The sequence below is a fragment of the Bombina bombina genome, chromosome 6, assembly GCF_027579735.1.
Source record: "Bombina bombina isolate aBomBom1 chromosome 6, aBomBom1.pri, whole genome shotgun sequence".
Taxonomy (NCBI): domain Eukaryota; kingdom Metazoa; phylum Chordata; class Amphibia; order Anura; family Bombinatoridae; genus Bombina; species Bombina bombina.
Genome location: NC_069504.1, coordinates 834,670,307 through 834,692,636, shown reverse-complemented (window position 1 = coordinate 834,692,636; position 22,330 = coordinate 834,670,307). Strand labels below are relative to the sequence as shown.

Below are 22,330 nucleotides of genomic sequence, written 5' to 3'. Positions count from 1 at the left end.
TATATGCATCATGACGTAATCACTGAATTCTGAAGATTATATAATTTTGTTAGCAAAATTTGCATTGTTTTGGAGACAGGGGACACACCCCTTGAAAATATTCTCAAGTGCTATTTTTTTTTTTCTCTTCTTTGCTGTCGCCAAATAGGGGCAGGTATAAATGCATACATTAGATAATCAATCATTGTGCAGTATGTAGAAAGACAGGGGTTATGAAATCTACAGAATTAACTACTAACTGGTGTACAATATAGGTTAAAATCAGGGGTCAAGTTGAGCGGGAACGCATGGGAACTGAGTTCCTGCACTATTTTTGCAGGAGGAACTAAGTTCCCTCTGGACAGAGAATAGAAATGCTTCAGTAAACACTGCCGCTGCTGGTGGGAGGAGCTGGAGCACAGTCTGGTTAGAGGGATAGTGAAATACTCCAGTAATGGGCAGTAACACTTCCTACAATACACTAAATGCAAGCCTGTCATCGGTCCTGCTGTGTGAACACCTTGCAATGTGTGTAACACATGGTGCTTACATATCTGTGTGGCTTGCTATGGGGTTATTTAGCTCCCCTCAGCAGAAATAGGACTATTGCACCTTAAAGGGACACTGAACCCATTTTTTTTTTCTTTTGTGATTCAGATAGAGCATGACATTTTAAGCAACTAATTTACTCCTATTATCAAATGTTCTTTATTCTCTTGGTATCTTTATTTGAAATGCAAGAATGTAAGTTTAGATGCCGGCCCATTTTTGGTGAACAACCTAGGTTGTCCTTGCTGATTGGTGGATAAATTCATCCACCAATCAAAAACTGCTGTCCAGAGTTCTGAACCAAGAAAAACGCTTAGATGCCTTCTTTTTTATATAAAGATAGCAAGAGAACGAAGAAACATTGATAATAGGAGTAAATTAGAAAGTTGCTTGAAATTGTACGCTCTATCTGAATCACAAAATATTTTTTTTGGGTTCAGTGTCCCTTTTAAGCTGGTGAGACTCTGTGACAGAGGAGGATTCTCAGGCCTAAAGGCAACCATTCTACCCTTTAATGGATTTAATTTGCTTTTATTAACCAAAGTGTATAGATTATATACATATAAATACAGTGTGTGTGTGTGTGTATGTATGTATATATGTATGTACAGTATGTGTGTATATATATATATAATATATATATATATATATATATATATATATATATATATACATATATATATATACATATATATATATATATATATATATATATATTATATATATATATTATATATATATATATATATATATATATATAAAAACAATATTAATTGTGTGGGGGGGTGGAAGTCTTGGTGAGTTTTACAATAGTTAATAGTTGCCTATAATTGTAAAACAATATTTTTCATGAATGTTTTTCACAAACCATTCCAAAAAATCCAAAAACAACACAAATACATTTAATACAGAATGTTTATTAATTAATAACATTATAAATGATCTTCAGGTGGATTACAGCTATTTTGCATGTCTGCCACTCTCACAATTCAAGCATTATATGTTATGTATAAAGCATTTTTAATGGGAGTCTGCCAAGCATATGAAATCATTACATATCTTTATATCCTGTTTGCTAAGCTGGTTGAAAATTCCTTAGTTATCTAAAAGCTCGGAGCTCAAAAGACAACTTAAAGGGACATGAAACCAAAATTTTTATTTCATGATTTCGAGAGAGTATACAAGTTTAAACATTTATGCAATTTACTTCTATTATCATATTTTTAATTGCAAGAGCCCTAGATGGCAGCACTTTTACCTGCCATGTAATGCTCCAGGCATGTGCATGCTATGCAAATTTAATAGAAGTAATTTGAAGGAAAAAAAAATGTATTCTCTGTCTGAATTCAATTTTATTCTAGATAGCTCTGTGGAGAATACTTCATAAATAAAGTATAGTAATAAAAGAGGGACACTGAAAAAAATATTGGGTTAAAGTGACTCTCCCCTTTATGAAAATAGATCCGGAATGTTAGTAATATTTTAGAGGAAGTTTAATTAATCAGTTGTAATAAAGATGCGCTATAAATTACTTTTTAATATAGCGCTGAAATGCAAATACGCTGAGCTCTAGCCACCCAGTTCAAAGGCATTTTTAAACTGGTCTCATTGGTCTCAGAGCTCTAGCTACAACAAAAGTGCCTTAAGGCAAGAGCTCTGATTGGAGAACAGTTCAAACCTTTAGCTCACAAATAAATAAGACTTTTGAAGTGGGTGGCCAGAGCGCGGGTATTTGAATTTTATAGCTATATTAAAAAGTAATTTATATCACATCTTTATTACAACTGATGAATTAAATACCATCTAAAATCCCTAACATTCCAAATCTGTTTTCATAAAGGGGATAGTTTACCGTCACTTTAAATTAGGCATGTTGCTTTATAAAGTTGTGCCTTTTTTGAGAGAGTAAGCAGAGGTGCAGCTTTTAACATGAGGTTGAAGGTGTGGATAGCCATAGAACAACAGCACCAACATATTTTCATTGGAGATGATATCTTAGAAGAGGTGTATTCCTCCACACAGCCCAACCCTAAGGAAAAGTAACTTAACTCCGGCACATCCGTTAGCTCCAATGCCTTGCCTTGGACCTGCAAGGAAGAGGGAAATGTTTTTTTTTTTAGTCAAACAGTGTGTGAAACATGTATGGAAGAATACAGAATAAACGGCAGAGCTTTTCTGTGTAAAATATTTATCCCTCTAATCATAATGTAATATTTTTGTTTTTAGTCTTGTAAGGAATGACAATTTCCACCAATAAAGCAGTAAGAGCCAATAATCAACCAGTCCTTAGGGGCTATTTCTAAAGATATACACTTCCTGTTAGCGTCAAAATCAAAATAAACTAGTTTAATACAATCTTTTCTCATCTAAATATATTTGGGACATGTTTAAAGATTGATTTTTTTATATGCATGGTAAACTATTTTAATCTTTACTGTCCCTTTAAAGCAGAAGTTTAAAATACCAGAATATGTGGTTTCCAAAAAAAACATAAAAAAATAATAATTCCATTCTGTACCCATGTGCCTGTTGCTTATGGCTCTATCATTTCTGTTTATCTCTTCTCATTTTCTCACCCTTCCTTATCTCATCCTCAGTCTCTTTCTAGAGTCTGCTTACACCCTCAACATTATTATGCCCCTTACATATATTAAGAGGCTTGATGTGGCCGAAGTTATAAGCATTTTTCACAAAAACAGCAACACCAGAACAAGGGATCATGATCTCAAGTTGAATGGTAGCAGTTTCAGGAGTAATTTGTGTAATCACTTCTTCACATGTGGTAAAGACAAACACTATGGGAGACTACAAGAATGCATGGGATAAGGATAGGGCTATCCTATGAACTAATTAAGCTTAAAGGGACTCTGAAACCCAATTTTTTTATTTCGTGATTCAGATAGAGCATGCAATTTTAAGCAAATAAAGATAGCAAGAGAAAAATTGATAATAGGAGTAAATTAGAAAATTGCTTAAAATTGCATGCGTTATCTGAATTACGAAAGAAAAAAAATTGGGTTCAGTGTCCCTTTAAAGGGATACTAAACCCAAAATTTGTTTTTTTCATGACTCAGACAGAGCATGCAATTTTAAGCAACTTTCTAATTTACTCCTATTATCAAAATTTCTTTGTTTTCTTACTATCTTTATTTAAAAAGCAGGAATTTAAAGATTAGGAGCTGGACTATTTTAAATTCAGCACCCTGGATAGCGCTTGTTTATTGGTGGCTTTATTTAGCTACCAATAAGCAAGCGTAACCCAGGTTCTGAACCAAAATTGGACCGACTCCTAAACTTTACATTCATGCTTTTTAACTTAGAAAGTTGCTTAAAATTGCATGCTCTTTCTGAATCATGAAAGAAAAAAAAATGGGTTTAGAATTCCTTTAAACTTTATAGGAAATGTTGGGTATAGTACTTATTATGTTTCTGAGTTTCACATCAGTCACATACAACATTCCATAGATTTTTATTGACTAGATGAACAGCTATGCTTTTCAGTTTGACCAGCAACAAATTAAAAACCTAAAACATTATTTTTCCTATTCTAAGTATAATTATTATCTGCTATATGGGTACAAAAATGTATCCACTTATTAACATTTGAAGTAATGTAATTATAAATGGTGTTAGTACAAGAACATCAGTGGTTCTCCAGCATATATGGATTTTACATGCAAGAACACAGTAAGAAAGGTTAAAAGATGTATTTAAAATGTATAGAACTTGCCTATATTGTCATTTATTGCTCCATGAGATCCACATTCTAAAGGAAGCAGGGAAATACTGTTTAATATTTTGTCTGTGGTTTAGGAAGCTCACTCCAGTCCTCACTAACTACCCAATCCCAGGCTTAGCTACTCACTGTTCCATATGTACTAATCAAGATACCAATCTCCACTTGATACCAACAATCTTTCTGATCTGCTGGCAAATCCCAGTGAAGATTGTCTGGAGATTTGCTTGATTCTTCATTATCTGATATTTAAACATGAATAGATGTATAATAATGGGTGATTACTTACTGGTATTCTCGCTTGCCCAGTAGGTGGGGATCCCCCAGCACAGCCCAGCCACAGCCCCTCCAAACTGTGACACATCAGTTACCACCTGATTGGTCACCTGATAATTTTTGAGCAAGTCTTCAACTTCCTTCTTTTTCTCCTAAGGATTAAACAATGATGAATGGAATCAATTCTAAATAAATGATTAAATATGATGATTAACGCTATATTCACAAATGATGGAATGTGTCTTAACACATTTAAGGCAAAGAAGAGATGTGCATTTGTTTCTTTACGAATGCAAATTCGTAAAGAAAAACTGATATTTGTTTCGTTTTAATGAAACAAATATCCAAATCAATTCACCAATGAAATTTAAAGAAAAAAAAAATACTGATGACATTTTTGAGTATTCGTTTATTTTCTTTGAATTACCTTTAAGGGGTTAAATACTAACCTTTAGTGCGCTGGAGGGCCACGCTATCCCACTACTCTTCTTCACAGAGCCCTATTCGCAGTAATAGGTGGCTTGGAGCGCCGGCTCCCAAGGTCTGTACTAAAGGAAAATGTCCTTTATTGCAGACCCTGGGAGCCACCACGCTAAGCCTTCTATTAGCACAGCCGGGGCTCTGTAAAGAAGAGGAGCGGGTTACCGTGGCTCTCCAGCGAGCTGAAGGTATAGATAAGCTACAAGTGAACTTTTTCAACCAAAATAGATATCTAAATGTTTTTCTGCAATATTCTGTTAAAGGGACACTGAACCCAAATTTTTTTCTTTCGTGATTTAGATAGAGTATGCAATTTTAAGCAAATTTCTAATTTACTCCTATTATCAATTTTTCTTTGTTCTCTTGCTATCTTTATTTGAAAAAGAAGGCATCTAAGCTTTTTTTGGTTCAGACTCTGGACAGCACTTTTTAAATTGGTGGATGAATTTATCCACCAATCAACAAGGACAACCCAGGTTGTTCAGCAAAAATGGGCCGGCATCTAATCTTACTTTCTTGCATTTCAAATAAAGATACCAAGAGAATAAAAAAAAATTATAATAGGAGTAAATTAGAGAGTTGCTTAAAATGTCATGCTCTATCTGAATCATGAAAGAAAAAATTTGGGTTCAGTGTCCCTTTAAGTTCTAGTACAAGAGTAAAATTATATTATCCTACATGTTCATAGTAGTTATATTGTTTTAAAAAAAAAAAAGTAGATGGAAATGCAACCTTTCCTATTTTTACATGAGAAGGTCTTGTGCCTAGCATTAAAGAGAAGATATGTCAGGAAGGACTTTGTGACTGAATAAACAAAGTACCCAGTCCTACAGTAAAAAAGGGACCTCTAGCTGAGGAATGCAGTCATACCTGTAGCATCAATGGAACATTCTGATGGTGCCTACTTAAGGTTTTTAGGATAGAGGTGTCACATGTCTGGCATGGAGACCTTTTCCATGAATATTTGCTAAAATGACAATGTTACTATATACAATGGTAAGAAATATTTACCCTGTGGGTGTGGATCAGTTCTTCAAAGCGTGGCAGGCTTGGGAAAGTGGCAATGTCCATGTGAGCCACAATGCAGATTCCTCTGTATGGCATGTGGTAGGCAATGATGTTCTGAAAATCAAACAGCCATAATTAGCTTTATTACACTTGGTAGCACATTGCAGCCATCTTTGATAATGAAGGGGCTACTACATGCAGCATCAAAAAATGTTATGGGCAAACATACTAACCACCTATATAATGTATGTTTATCTGCCTGGTGATAAAATCCACATGGCACCTCCTCCCACCTGGTTTGTATAAATGTCATCCTAAACATAACCAATATTACACTTAATGAACTGCTAGAAAGCCATAACGATGTGTATGGTTTCTCCTTATATGGGGCATCTTCTGGGGTGAAGAGATAATAGATTATTTGCGTATGACCTTACTTTTGGCTCAATTAGAATATTGTATATTACATATGAATTGTCAGGTTCCAGAATTACCTTTTGTCCATAGAAGTTGTATTAGATTATTTTATTGCTCCTTATTAAATATTGAGATTTATGGAGTAAGGCAGTATGTAATCACATCATAAAATCTGTTGAGTAGCTACCCACAAATGTATCTGCACCAAAACTAATATAGGACTCACCTGGCTGTAGTCAAATACAGCATTGGATGTCAGCCGTCCAGAGTAAGAATTCAACATAGCTACATTGACTTGACGGTTGATAGTAATAGTGTTGTATACAGTTTCTCCATTGTTTCCAGAGTTGATGAACTGGTATGACTGTTCAATGCACAATTTAACATTATATTAGATGTATGGAACCAAAATACATATTTCAATAAATTGCACAAGAACAAATATGATGACTGGTCATTTTTTTCACACAATCTTTCCATTCCCCCACATTGTCTTATATCATAACATTGTACTGTATTATATTATGTCATACCCTAATGGTTTCTATTATAGTTAGTAAGTTTACGTGTATGACAACTGTCCTTATTTAATAAATAACTAAACCTGCTCATTTTTCTCTTGACCCCCCTTTAACTTATTTGAATAATACAATTTTTATCTAAAGGTATTTGTTTTTGAAAAATACATTTTCATGTCAAGAAATATAGCTACATTTTAGTTTTCAAATTTCTGGAGGCTTGTCTCTGTTGAACAATTAGCAGCTCATTTTGATTTTAAAACAAATATCAATTAACCTTTTGCATATAAAAAATGTACAGTTGTAATTGCTGCTCATATTTGATAGATTTTTTTTAGATATTTCTTTAAGGATTTAGATGTTTCTATAAATTAGTATTCATACTGAAAATAGTATTCAAAGCTACTGCAGGAACACCTTATTAAACGGGCTAGGCACTTTCTCCCAACCCTCACAGGAGATCAATTTCTGCTGCTGCATCTTATTAACAAAGCTTTATTTTTACAGTATTGTCATTTTAAGTATAGTTGATGGTTACAACAGGCAAAATCAGCTTTATCACGTGACAAAGTAAAAGTAAAGGAGCTACATTATCTGTAAACATTTTAATACACTCTAGCAGATGAAATGCATAATTGGTAATATATTAAACAAAAGTGTATTTTACAGTACAATGTCTCTATAACGGCCCTGTACTCCTTCACAAATAATAACTTAAAGGGACACTAAACCCATTTTTTTTTCATAATTCAGATAGAGCATGCAATTTTAAGCAACTTTCTAATTTACTCCTATTATCAATTTTTCTTTGTACTCTTGCTATCTTTATTTAAAAAGCAGCAATGTGATGCATATGAACCGGAGTAAATTAGAAAGTTGCTTAAAATTGCATGCTCTATCTGAATCATGAAAGAAAACATTTGGGGTTTAGTGTCCCTTTAAGGTTTACTAGAGAGGAATATTTTATTTTGACCACCATGATTTATTTTGACCAAATCCCAATAAAACACTTAAAGGGCCATAATACCCAAATGTTTAAACACTTGAAAGTGATGCAGCATAGCTGTAAAAAGCTGACTAGAAAATATCACCTGAACATCTCTATGTAAAAAAGAAATATATTTTACCTCAAAAGTTCCTCAGTAGACACCTCCCATTGTAAAGGATTTCTAAGCAGCATTTTAGTATGTCTGTCCTGGGACAGCTGAAAGGATGAGCCTCGTGAACTCTCATATTATTTCACCAATCAGGTAAAGGAAGCTTACTATGAAATCTCATGAGAGTTAAGTGAAATCTCATGAGATCACAGTAAAATAGTTCATGACCTCAGCACTGCTGATGCTGATTGGCTGCTGTTCATTTCTTCATTTATTTTTTTTATTTTTACCTGCAGCTGGGAGCAGGTGAAGTATAACTTTTTACACAGAACGTACTCTGCTGAGCTGAGGAAATTGTGAGGTAAAATATCTTCCTTTTTTATATAGAGATGCTCAGGTGATATTTTCCTGTCAGCTTTTTAAAGTTATACTGTATCAGTTTCAAGTGATTTAGCATATGAGTAATATGTCCCTTTAAATCTTGTTTTTAACTCAATAATTATGTTACAAAAAAACACAAGAACATTTATTAAAAACCTTAAAGACCAAAAACTATATTAACAAAAAAACAGATCTAAACTTGACTTTTCATTATTTTTACCCCTAAATCTTGTTTATTACACAAAAAGTACCAACTAATCTGACATAACTGAAAAATATACAATTTCTTACCTCATCTGCAAATAATGGATTTATAAAAGCTCCCAAAAGAGCAACAAGCAGGATCTGTGAATGAAGAAAATTACAGAAACAAAATAAAATGTTGATATGTATTTCATTTTGCCATATTTGCATACAATGATACCATTTTTAGATATAATGACAAAACCCTAGGAATACACAATTGCAATGTATTTATAAAAAATTTAAGAAAAGAAAAAAATATATATTTTATAGATTTTAACATGATAATCTTTTTTATAGATTGTAAAAAACAGACAAATGCAGCGCTAGGCTAGAGAAATTGTATAAAAAGAAAATAACAGCCAAGAAAAACTAAGAATGAAGATATCACTTTAAAGGGTCGTCAAGGAAATGTTAATTACTCCAAAACTATCCAAGAAAGTGCAGGGACCAGACTGTTATGGCTGCCATTTTGTGAAAAAGCGTGAGGGAATCTATTTAGTATAACATTGGGGTTTTGAATCATCTCAAAGCCTTTGGATACTCCAAAATGCAAGGATTTTAAGGGACAGTAAACTCAGGCAATTTTAAATAACTTTCCAAATGACTCCTGTTATAGTGTTTGCTTTGTTCTCTTCATATACTTTGTTGAAAAGCATACTTAGATAGGGTCAGGAGCAGCAATGCACTACTGGGAGCTAGCCACCTCATCATTGGCTCACCCAATGTGTTCAGCTAGTTCCCAATAGTCCATGGCTGGTCTTTCAACAAAGAATACCAAGAAAATTAAGCTAATTTGATAATGGAAGTAAATTGAAAAGTTTTTTAAAAAAATGATATGCTCTATCTAAATCATGAAAGAAAAAATGTAGTTTCACGTCCCTTTAAAGAGATTAATTTTTGAGGACAGTTAAGCCAACTAAACAGACAGCTGCGTGAATTATTTGCTACATTAAATTAATAATACTAATATTCCACATGGCTAATTTCATGACTGTTTATTACTATAAATATTTATCAAGCAAAAGCGGAAATCCTAATTCTCAAATAAGAAATCTCTATTTATGTCATTAAACATAGGTATAAATATATTTGGAGAGCATATATATATATATATATATATATATATATATATATAAAGAGCCTTATAATACTTTAGATACTTTTCTACAAAACAGACAGAAATGTGTGATAAAAAAAAGTAAGAATGCAATTTAAAATGTTGAGCTATGAAAGGTGAAATAGAACAGATATAATAGGAATGAATACAAAGAATAGATTATAGAAACTGGTATAAATTAGGAGAGACAATGGCGATATAATGAACGGACAGTGGGGAAAAAAAATGAGCGAATTCGAGTGAAAAAAAATTGTGAAGAGATAACTATTTTCATAAAGGCGAGAGAGGTTCTGTAGTTCTACATACCATTGCAGTCATTGTTATTGATGGCTGATTTGGAACCGTAAGACTCTGGGTTATAGCATCTAGTTCTCTCAATATATAGGCCTCATGCACAATGTGTCAACACTGGTACTGAGATAAGCCCTGCTGGCATCATTCAGTGATACGCCAGAGTAAACCCTGACACATGTTTGCCAACTAGGATAGGTGTTGAATAGTTCACCTTTTTTAACCCTTACTCCAAAATACCCAACCCTTTATGACTAGTTATAAGGGTACAGAAATACAATAGCAAACAGAAAGAGGGTGGCGATCACACACAAAATAATTGTAAAGTCCAGTACATTCATTAAGGAGAGTAAGTAAAGATAAGAATAATGATATGATATTGTGTTTAAGGTTACAATAATTCATTCATTGGCACTGTTCTGTCACACTGTGTAAAGTTTAATAAATAATTGATAGTTGAATTAAAAAAACATGGAAACTGAATGGACATTGGAAAGAAGTGGCTGATTTAGCAGTAAAACAAATTTCAGTCTGTATCTGGCCTGAAATTATGTTCAGTGTAATCTGAAAGGGATATAAAAGTGGAAAAAGAACACACTGTAAGAGCTTGCATATAACAATGTAAAGTGGTTAAACACAGTTAGGGCTTGATTTATCAAGCTACGGCGGACAGGGGCGTACATATGCGCCCCTGTCCGCCGCAGCTCACCTCTGGCGGATAGAATTCCCCTGGCGGAATTTAACATTACAAGCAGGCGCTTTTTTGCACTCGCGTGCAATGACGCCCCCTGCCCATGCACAGCCAGTCATGCACAGGCAAGAGCTGTCAATCTCCCCGGTCGTACAAGACCGGGGAGACTGAAATTCTCCACCTAAGAGGTGGAGAAGAGTGTAGGAAGCAGCGGTCTGATTACCACTGCTTTATAAATAAGGACTGCAGGTTCTCTTGTGAGAGCCTGCAGCCATAGATGGGCGAAGCCGTTGATAAATTGAGTCCTTAATGTCAACTTAAGAGCAGAAATGTGTTACTGGGAACTAGCATTACACATCTGGTGAGCCAATGACAAGAGTCATACATATGTAGCCACCAATTTTCAGCTAGCTCCTAGTAATGCATTGCTGCTCCTGAGACTCTTATGCATGCTTTTAACAAAGATTGTAACTGAGAAAAACTTCACTCCAAGACCAGGAACATTTGTGATTAGTATCAAAGCTGGGAACCAGAGGAAAAGGAAAAAAAACAAACCAAACTGTAGCGGAGTGTTTAGCTGTGGCTGGCTGCATCAAACACCCCACTTATGGAAAAAATATTAAAAATCAAAATCCTTTATTGAATCCAGTTAAAAATATATACACCAAATAACGCGTCTTCTGTGTTTTCATACCCCTTATAAGTGCTTACTCATAGAAAAAACCTAAGATGTAATTAATACATTTAAAGTGATATCAATGATTGAGGGCAAAAAATGCTTCACACTATCCTTACACTGCAAAAATCTGCCCTGTGTGGGTAAAAGATATTAATAGTTTAATTACCAGAACAACAAACTCACTACCATTAATCACCTATTGTCCCTTTCACACACATAAATAAATAAATCATTGTTTAAAAAAGGAAACAAGAACAAAGAAAAAACTGGTTTGGCAAATCATTACTACAACACATTTATGGAAGCCAAATATAGGTATAGATGCTTAAAACATTGTATATAATATTGTACAGCACAATGTATTATAAATATATGAACACATAATTTATCCCACAATTAAAACCAATTGTCGGAACTATGTTTCAAAATCAAGTTACAACAAATCACCATCGTCTAGATTACGAGTCTTGCGTTAGCCTTAAAAAGCAGCGTTGAGGGGTCCCAACGCTGCTTTTTAACGCCCGCTGGTATTACGAGTATGGCAGGTACAGGTGTACCGCTCACTTTTTTTCCGCGACTCGAGCATACCGCAAATCCCCTTACGTCAATTGCGTATCCTATCTTTTCAATGGGATTTGCCTAACGCCGGTATTATGAGTCTTGGAAAAAGTGAGCGGTACAGCCTCTCCTGTGAAGACTGTTACCGCATTTAAAAGTCAGTAGTTAAGAGTTTTATGGGCTAACGCCGTAACATAAAACTTTTAACTAAAGTTCTATAAAGTACACTAACACCCATAAACTACCTATTAACCCCTAAACCGAGCCCCCCCCCCCCCCCCCCACATCGCAAACACTTAAATAAAGTTTTTAACCCCTAATCTGCCGACCGGACATCACCGCCACTTAAATAAATATATTAAACCCTAAACCGCCGCACTCCCGCCTCGCAAACACTAGTTAAATTTTACTAACCCCTAATCTGCCATCCCTAACATCGCCAACACCTACCTACATTTATTAACCCCTAATCTTCCGCCCCCAACGTCGCCGCCACTATATTAAATGTATTAACCCCTAAACCTAAGTCTAACCCTAAACCTAACCCCCCCTAACTTAAATATTATTTACTTATATATTTATTATACGAAATAAAATTACTACAATTAAATCAATTATTCCTATTTTAAACTAAATACTTACCTATAAAATAAACCCTAAGCTAGCTACAATATAAATAATAGTTACATTGTAGCTATTTTAGGGTTTATTTTTATTTTATAGGCAACTTTATATCCCTACCCTATACTAAATTACAAATAGCCCTTAAAATGGCTTTTTGCGGGGCATTGCCCCAAGTAATCAGCTCTTAAAACCCACCACCCACACACCTAACCCTACTCTAAAACCCACCCAATCCCCCCTTTAATAAAACCTAACACTAACCCCTTGAAGATCACCCTACCTTGAGACGTCTTCACCCAACCGGGCAGAAGTGATCCTCCAGACGGCCAGAAGTCTTCATCCGATCCGGGCAGAAGAGGACCTCCAGACGGGCAGAAGTCTTCATCCAGACGGCATCTTCTATCTTCATCCATCCGGCGCGGAGCGGGTACATCTTCAAGCCAGTCGACGCGGAGCATCCTCTTCCAATGACATCCAACTGAAGAATGAAGGTACCTTTAAGTGATGTCATCCAAGATGGCGTCCCTTGAATTTCGATTGGCTGATAGAATTCTATCAGCCAATCGGAATTAAGGTAGAAAAAATCCTATTGGCTGATACAATCAGCCAATAGGATTGAAGTTCCAATCAGCCAATATGATTGAGCTTGCATTCTATTGGCTGATTGGAACAGCCAATAGAATGCAAGCTCAATCCTATTGGCTGATTGTATCAGCCAATAGGATTTTTTCTACCTTAATTCCGATTGGCTGATAGAATTCTATCAGCCAATCGGAATTCAAGAGACGCCATCTTGGATGACGTCACTTAAAGGTACCTTCATTCTTCAGTTGGATGTCGTTGGAAGAGGATGCTCCGCGTCGGATGGCTTGAAGATGGACCCGCTCCGCTCCGGATGGATGAAGATAGAAGATGCCATCTGGATGAAGACTTCTGCCCGTCTGGAGGTCCTCTTCTGCCTGGATCGGATGAAGACTTCTGGCCGTCTGGAGGATCACTTCTGCCAGTTTGGGTGAAGACATCTCAAAGTAGGGTGATCTTCAAGGGGTTAGTGTTAGGTTTTATTAAGGGGGGATTGGGTAGGTTTTAGAGTAGGGTTGGGTGTGTGGGTGGTGGGTTTTAATGTTGGGGGGGGTATTGTATTTTCTTTTACAGGTAAAAGAGCTGATTACTTTGGGGCAATGCCCCGCAAAAAGCCCTTTTAAGGGCTATTTGTAATTTAGTGTAGGGTATGGATTTTTATTATTTTGGGGGGCTTTTTTATTTTATTAGGGGGATTAGATTAGGTGTAATTAGTTTAAAATTCTTGTAATTATTTTATTATTTTCTGTAATTTAGTTTTTTTTTTTTTCGTACTTTAGTTTATTTAATTTAATTGTAATTAATTGTAGTTAGTTGATGGAATTAATTTAATTATAGTGTAGTGTTAGGTGTAATTGTAACTTAGGTTAGGGTTTATTTTACAGGTAAATTTGTACTTATTTTAACTAGGAAGTTATTAAATATTTAATAACTATTTAATAACTATTGTACCTAGTTAAAATAAATACAAACTTGTCTGTAAAATAAAAAGAAAACCCTGAGATAGCTAAAATGTAATTATTAGTTATATTGTAGCTATCTTAGGGTTTATTTTATAGGTAAGTATTTAGTTTTAAATACTAATTATTTAGTTAATTAAAGTTATTTTATTTAGATGAATTTAAATTATATTTAAGTTAGGGGGGGTTAGGGTTAGGCTTAGATTTAGGGGTTAATATATTTATTATAGTTGCGGCAACGTTGGGGGAGGCAGAGTAGGGGTTATTAAGTGTAGGTAGGTGGTGGCGACATTGGGGGCGGCAGATTAGGGGTTAATAAATATAATGTAGGGTTAGGCGATGTTGGGGGCAGCAGATTAGGGGTTCATAAGTATAATGTAGGTGGCGGCGGTGTCCGGAGCGGCAGATTAGGGGTTAATAATATTATGCAGGTGGCGACGATGTCGGGTGCAGCAGATAAGGGGTTAATAAATGTAAGATTAGGGGTGTTTAGACTCGGGGTTCATGTTAGGGTGTTAGGTGTAGACATAAAAAGTATTTCCCCATAGGAATCAATGGGGCTGCGTTAGGAGCTGAACGCTGCTTTTTTGCAGGTGTTAGGTTTTTTTTCAGCTGGCTCAGCCCCATTTATTCCTATGGGGAAATCGTGCATGAGCACGTTTAGCCAGCTCACCGCTACCGTAAGCAACGCTGGTATTGAGGTGAAATGTGGAGCTAAATTTTGCTCTCCGCTCACTTTTTTGAGGCTAACGCCGCGTTTGTAAAAACCTGTAATACCAGCGTTGTTTGTAGGTGAGCATAAACTAAGCGTTAGCACTGCAAGCCTTACCGACAAAAACTTTTAATCTAGCCGCATGTTTTCATTCAACATGTTATATTCTTGTTTTAAACCATTGGGAACCTTTGTTCTTAATTTATAAATCCACAGTAACTCCTCACTCAAAATTTTAAATTGATCACCTCCTCTAGAAGGTAATTTCACCTTGACAGAGAATTTTGGTATATTGGCCATAGCAAAATCTTTATTATAGATTTTAACATCACAAATAAATCCCAAATCTGTCATATAATTTGCATAATATTTAACACAGTAAATCCTTCCCGTAGTTGTACTTCTCAAAGTATCTCCAACAGATAGGACTGCACAAGTTAAATTATAAGTATGTAGTCTAAAAGCACCATTCATTCTCAGCGAATTACTAAATTCAAATATCTGATACGAGACCAAGCTAGGGGACAATTTGGTAGAGAGACTAGTTGTTTTTTGGCTACAAACTTGCAACATATCTTATGGACCAACACGTCTTCGGCTACAAGGATATGTGTTTCTGTAATATTCTACAAATGTTATCAAATTGCATCTAATATTCTGTTGAACAAAGAATATCAAGAAAACGAAGTAAGGGCCATGATTACGAGTGGAGCACAAACGTTTGTACCCTAGCGATAAGGGGTTTATGGTAAGTGTTTGCACTCATAGGGCTTATCACTCGTAATATGAATTGAAAGTAAATGTGATCATTTGAACGCAATCGCCATTTACGCTAGAATGATTACTACGACTTTAGAGCTCTGGTTAACTCTTTGGCAAAACTGGAAAGTTGAACTAAACACATTAAAAATACATTACAAAGTACACTTACCATTAAAAAAACCCACCATCTAATAAAAATTATTAAAATATTGCACACAAAAGTTATAAGGGCTCAATGATATGAGATCTTAGGTGTTAGATACATACATACATATTCATATTTTGTATGCCTTTTTTTTCTAACACCAGATTTGTCTCTCTCTCTCTCTCTCTCTCTCTCTCTCTCTCTCTCTCTCTCTCTCTCTCTCTCTCTCTCTCTCTCTCTCTCTCTCTCTCTCTCTCTCTCTCTCTCTCTCTCTCTCTCTCTCTCTCTCTCTCTCTCTCTCTCTCGTCTTTTATAATATAGGATATATATATATACATTCATAGATACATACATACATATTCATATTTTGTATGCCTTTTTTTTTCTATGTATGTATATATATATATATATATATATATATATATGATTGTTTATACATATGTACAAATCTATTTATATATGCACATATGTATTTACAGACATATACACATATAAACACAAAAATTCATTTGTACATATATACAGTATATATATATATATATTTATATTTATATATATATATTTATAAGTGCATTGGAGCCCTTTGCAGTTAAGTAGATGAAAACATGTAAAAGCATATTTCTGCAATATTCATATTTTATAAATGTTTTATCTATGTATTTACTGTAAATATTTGACATTCCAATGTTCTGCAGATAACAAATTATGTTCTTAGTATTTCTAAATAGCTATTCCTATATATATCTGTATATATCTATATCTATAAATAATTATATATATATATATATATATATATATATATATATACACAGTTGTAATCAAAATTATTCAACTCCCATTGCAAATCAGGCTTATTGTCCAAAACTATAGCTGTTTGCAATGAACAAATCAAACAAAAGCAATTGAAATAGCTCAACACAACAAATGCTTCAAGTGGTTTCCACAAATTCAACTGAAAATGCAACTTTTAATGAATTCTGCAGTGTCAAAATTATTCAACCCCTTCATTGCAAGAATCTTTAGTACTTAGTAGAGCACCCTTTTGCTGTTATGACCTGCTGCAAGCAAGATGCATTGCCAGACACCAGATTCTGGCAGCGTTCCTGAGGAATCTTAGCCCATTCCTTATGAGCAATGGCCTCCAGTTCAGTAATATTCTTGGATTTACATGCTGAAAACACCTTCTTCAAATCCCACTAGAGATTTTCTATGGGGTTCAAGTCAGGTGACTGTGATGGCCACTGTAGAATCTTCCAGGACTTCTTCTGTAACCAAGCCTTGATGGAATTTGAGGTATGCTTGGGATCATTGTACTGTTGGAAGGTCCAATAACGCCCAAGTTTCAGCTTCCTCACAGAGGCATGACGTTTTCTCCTAGGATTTCCTAATATTTTAATGAGTCCATCTTGCCTACACACACTGCAGGTTTCCAGTGCCGGAGGATGCAAAGCAGCACCAGAGCATCACCGAGCCACCACTATGCTTAACTGTAGGCAGCGTGTTCTTTTCAGTGTAGGCTTCATTCTTCTTCCTCCAGACATACCGCTGATCCATCGGGCCATAAGGTTCCATTTTTGTTTAATCGCTCTACAGAACAGAATCCCAAAACTTCTGTGTCTTATTTATATTTGTTGAGCATATTGGAGCTGACTTTTCTGGTGCTTTTGGGTGGTGTACGTTTTGGAGTTCTGGCATGGAAACCTTCTGCGTTTAGTATGCGCCTTACTGTGCAAACTGAAACCTCAGTGCCTGTTGCCACCAGGTATTACTGCAGGTCTTTTGCAGTCACTCAAGGGTTTTTCTCAACTTGCTTTCTCAGAAATCTGGTTGCAGCCATTTATAGCTTTCTTTTTCTGCCCCGTCCAGGTAGTGTAATCACTGTTCCTTTAACTTTGAACTTGTGAACTATACTTCTAACGGTGTCTATAAGAAAATTCAGTGCCTTTGCTTTCTTTTTGTATCTTGTTCCTTGTTTGTGAAGGGCGATGATCTCTTCTCTTAACTTTTTGGATCATTCTTTTGACTTTTCAGGTATTTTATGTGTTCTAGCTCAAGTACACCTGGTGCAACTAATGAAGCCCTTGATTAGTTGCATCAGGTGTGCTTAAAACAACACCTGTTTTGCATATTTGTGCTGTTGTGAGGGATTCTACTCCTTGAGTTTAATAATTTTGAGACTGCAGAATTCACTAAAAGTTGCATTTTCAGTAGATTTTGGGGGGAAAACCTGAAGCATTCGTTGTGTTGAGCTATTCCATTTGCTTTTGTTTGATTTGTTAAATTCAAACAGCTGAAAGTCTGTACACTTTGACAATAAACCTGATTTGCAATGAAGGTTGAAGTATTTTGATTACAACTGTAGGTATAGATATATATGTACCAAAATATAATCAGATATGTGTAGGAATATGTATTTTATGAATAAATAGAACATATTCTGCTATGTGAATAACATTGAAATGTGAAATATTCATATTTTCATGTCAGGTTAGTGCAAATGAGAATAGGCAATTGAGTTTGTGCGAGAGTGGGGTGTTAGGTTTTTTTTTCCACTTTTTTCTCTCCATTGACTACTATGGGGGAATATGTGAACGTGCACACAATATTGTAAGTTCGGCTTTTTGCAGTCGGTAACTCAACCCGACGAGCGCAAAAAGCTTACTTCTAGCGCAATTAACACTCGAGCAGAAGTGTTAATTTCAGCTCCCTGAAAAGTCCCTAAAAATGTCATGCTCTGTCTAAAGTTTGACTTTCATGTCCAAAGTCCATGTTAAATGTTTGTTAACCTAGCCTGTTCTTGCCACTAAATACAAACAATACTAGCAGTAGACATGACAGCTTTACATTTCTAAATGTGATCCCGTTGCATTCAAGATGCCATTTAAGCACAACCAAATTCCAGACACTAGTTCTATCAACCAAGACTTTCAGAAAAACTGTGTCAAAAATGATCATGGCTTCTACTCCCTTGTTGGGCAATCAGACAACTGTAGGAAATAAAATAAAGTGTACTGAAGAAATCTTTTAAACTAGAATAGACTTGATCTCACTATCAAAAAAGCCTTTCCCATCATCACTTTAATTTTATTGTGTTTGTGAGTAAATCTGAAGTCACAAGACAAAGACGTCTCCTAGTGTGATATAGTAGAGACAAAAGGATGAGATAGGGGGTGCCTTTGGTAAACCAGATTATATGGATCAAGCTGAACAACACAAAAAGGCTGTAAACAATTATCAGTGACCAGATGTGGTCAATAAAAAAACAAATGAATGGTGGATTGTATATATGAGATGTAATATTAACAAATTAATAAATTAATTCAATAGAAAGTCCCAAATAACCAGATACGGTGGTATCACAAATACACAGAGGATGATTCGGGTCAAGGCAGCTGTCTGTATGAGGATCAAGGCCCAGATCCTGGATCAAATATCTGTAAACAACATAAGAAGACGGAAGCGCCACATGGCCCAATATTGTTTAGTAAGTTATAAAAGCAGATATCAGTGTAATAACACACTCGCATTTGGTGAGACACCCCTAGTGGTGTAGAAGAAGCGGCCTGGGATCATATACAGTCACCCAGCAGACTGACCTCCAAAGGCTGATTAACAATCTGTAGATGGTATAAACAGATACAGCGCCTATATGGCCTAGTATTGTAGGAACAAATTATATAGTGTGTGATATTAGATTATACTCACATTTGGTGAAGCACCTCCCTTGGTGCACTAGAGCAAACTGGGATCAAACAGTCACCCAGTAGACTGATAACCAGTGGAACAGGAACTCCCAGCAATCCAGGATGGACCAATGGATATTAGAAAAGGTCTGGCAGCAAGTGGTAAGTGTAATAAAAACTTACTTTATTAAAATATAATATAAAAACTAGCAACGCGTTTCTCATCCAACCAGTGGATGTTTCATCAGGCTTAATACAATAAGTAAAAAACACTTGCTTTATATGCCAAATCAAATGACCAAACAATGTGTTAGTAGAGACAAGATTGACTAAGCAGGTGAAAAATGAATACTCACAAATGAAGCAGCACCCAATTGTGCTAAGTCAGGCAGACTGGGAACTTGAGGTGTCCCAGCTCACTGGCCCAGCATGAGTACCGGTATCCCAGGTGTCCTCAGTGGATAATAAGCTCAGACTCTCAAATAAAATTGCAATTGTCACAATTTTAACCCCCCCCCCCATAAAAACAGAAGTCAAAATATATGACTCTGATATTAAAAACACAGAAAGCAACGTGTTTCTTAGATCTCTGTCTGTTTCATCAGGCTTCTGTTAACTAAATGAGAGTTCTGACTTTAATACAACAAACAACCAATTCTAATCCTCTAAAGAGTAACACACCTCCTCATAATAATTCATCTAATCAGTGCTAACATCACTATAACATGCAAACCTCCAAGTGTCTTCACACCATTAATGCTATGGTGAACAATCATTGCTAATACATATCATCATAACATTTACTGACAATCCCAGGTACCTTGATGTGAATATCATGTCACCAAAGTAATCTCATCTTTCAATTGTTTTATTGTGAAAGGCCGTATAGAGTATCAATCAGTCCGTATAAGTACCACTATCCCAAGAATAAAGAAGGTGTCCACGGCTCTCCAATGCTTAAAAGTTATCTTTATTAGAACAAATATAGCAACGTTTCGAGGCTAATACCTCTTAGTCATGCATAGGCTTACACTAACTTAACACACCTTTTATACCTGTTGGTTTGGCGCCACAAGGCCCACAACCTGTAGAAATAGTGACACCTACTGGTGTTCATTAACAATGCATTAAAAAATTATTATACAAATATATGTACATACTTACAATAAAATATTATATTGTATTGATGGAACACGTAAAGCATACATAGTTGTTAAATATGAAAAAATTCTTTGATAATTCAAGTTTCACACATGATTATAAAAAAGATAATTGAGAACTTTTATCTAATTGAGAACTTTTATCTAATGGTAGGAAGAAAATATCTGTCTAAGGGTAAATACCTCCCTAGAATTATACAAATGCATCTTGAATAATTCTTATTGTATATAGCTTATTTTATTGGATCAAGGCTGTAAGGCACACTAGTAGTATGTATATGATATCCACAGATAAAGATATTTATATCAACTGATTAAGATTATTATATCAACAGATAAAGATAATTATATATCCATTAAAGGGATAAAAATTTACAGTGCCAAAATGATAGATTATTACTTTATAAAGACAAGATAAGTGTAAAAAATGATGTAAAGAAATGTAATGTTCTTTTTAATGATCTTTTTAATGAACCTTTGTTATAGATAGACAGACAAATCCAATTCTCTATTTAGGCCTCTAGGCCTCTATTTAGGCCCATAGATGTTATGGCCTTTCTCTATGAAATGGCTAGATAGAGGGGCCTCCTTGTTTTTACAACGTATATTCGAGCGATGTTGGCTCATCCTATCTTTTACCTTACGGGTGGTCTCGCCCAAGTAAACCAAGGAACAAGGACACTTTGTTAAATATACAACATGGGTAGTATCACACGTGTAAAAGCCTTTGATATCATATCTAGTACCATTATTGGGGTGGTGAAAAAAAATTCCTTTAATTATGGAACTACAACTCAAACAATTTAAGCATGGGTATGTGCCATAGTTTTTACTACCTATGTGTGTTTGGATGCTGCCTTTACTTGGTCCAACATCAGATTTTACCAAATGGTCTCTCAAGTTCTTTACACGTCTGTGGGCCATTAAGGGTGGATTTTTGAAAATAGGTATTTTATCATTACAGTCACTTAGTATATGCCAATGTTTTCTTATACTTTTCGTGATCTCCTTACTATAGTGACTGTACTGAGAAATAAAGACCATCCTGTTCTCTTTTTGTTTAGCAGTGCTGTTTTTATTGTGATACTTTAATACCTCATTCTTTTTTTCTTCAATTAGTTTAGCTGGGTAGCCTCTTTCAATGAATTTGTCTGCCATTTCATCTATACGTTGGTTACATTTCTGTGTACTGCTGACTATTCTTTTTACTCGGAGTAACTGGCTCTTAGGGAGAGATTCTACCAAAGGCCTTGGATGGAAGCTGTCAAATCTAAGTAAGGTATTCTTATCAGTGTTTTTGGTATATAAATCAAATTCTAGTATATTACCAGCTTTTATTACTTTTGTATTTAAGAACGTTACACTCTCTTCACTAAAGGTGATAGTTAACTCTAGTCCCTGTACTGCTGAATTTACCTCTCTAACAAATTCTTCCAGGGATCCAATGTCACCCCACCACACGCCAAAAACATCATCTATGAATCTCCACTAGATGGAGCCATATTTTTTAAAGATATTATTCTCGTAGATGATTTTCTCCTCTATCTCATTCATAAAGAGATTGGCGTATGATGGGGCGACATTGGACCCCATGGCTGTGCCTCTCAACTGTACATACCACTCATCTTCAAATAAAAAATAATTCCAAAATAAAATCAATCTAAGTAGTTCTTCAATAAA

General features: G+C 35.2%; 1 protein-coding gene across 1 annotated transcript; it reads right to left on the bottom strand.

The window, feature by feature from the left end:
* Window positions 1-2,523: 2,523 nt before the first annotated feature.
* LOC128664655 (gastrokine-2-like) lies at window positions 2,524-8,855 on the bottom strand. The gene is made up of 5 exons (XM_053719467.1): window positions 8,733-8,855; window positions 6,672-6,809; window positions 6,032-6,142; window positions 4,554-4,692; window positions 2,524-2,615 (listed from the first exon to the last, which is right to left on the bottom strand). The coding sequence occupies exons 1-5, from the start codon at window positions 8,853-8,855 to the stop codon at window positions 2,524-2,526; spliced, it is 603 nt and encodes a 200-aa protein (XP_053575442.1).
* Window positions 8,856-22,330: the final 13,475 nt, after the last annotated feature.

Coding starts and splice junctions, on each gene's coding strand:
- LOC128664655 (XM_053719467.1), bottom strand. CDS start 8,855: ATGCAAATATGGCAAAATGAAATACATATCAACATTTTATTTTGTTTC. Junction 6,143..6,671: donor CTGTATTTGACTACAGCCAG/GTGAGTCCTATA, acceptor TTTGATTTTCAG/AACATCATTGCCTACCACAT. Junction 2,616..4,553: donor CTGGGCAAGCGAGAATACCA/GTAAGTAATCAC, acceptor TCTTCCTTGCAG/GTCCAAGGCAAGGCATTGGA.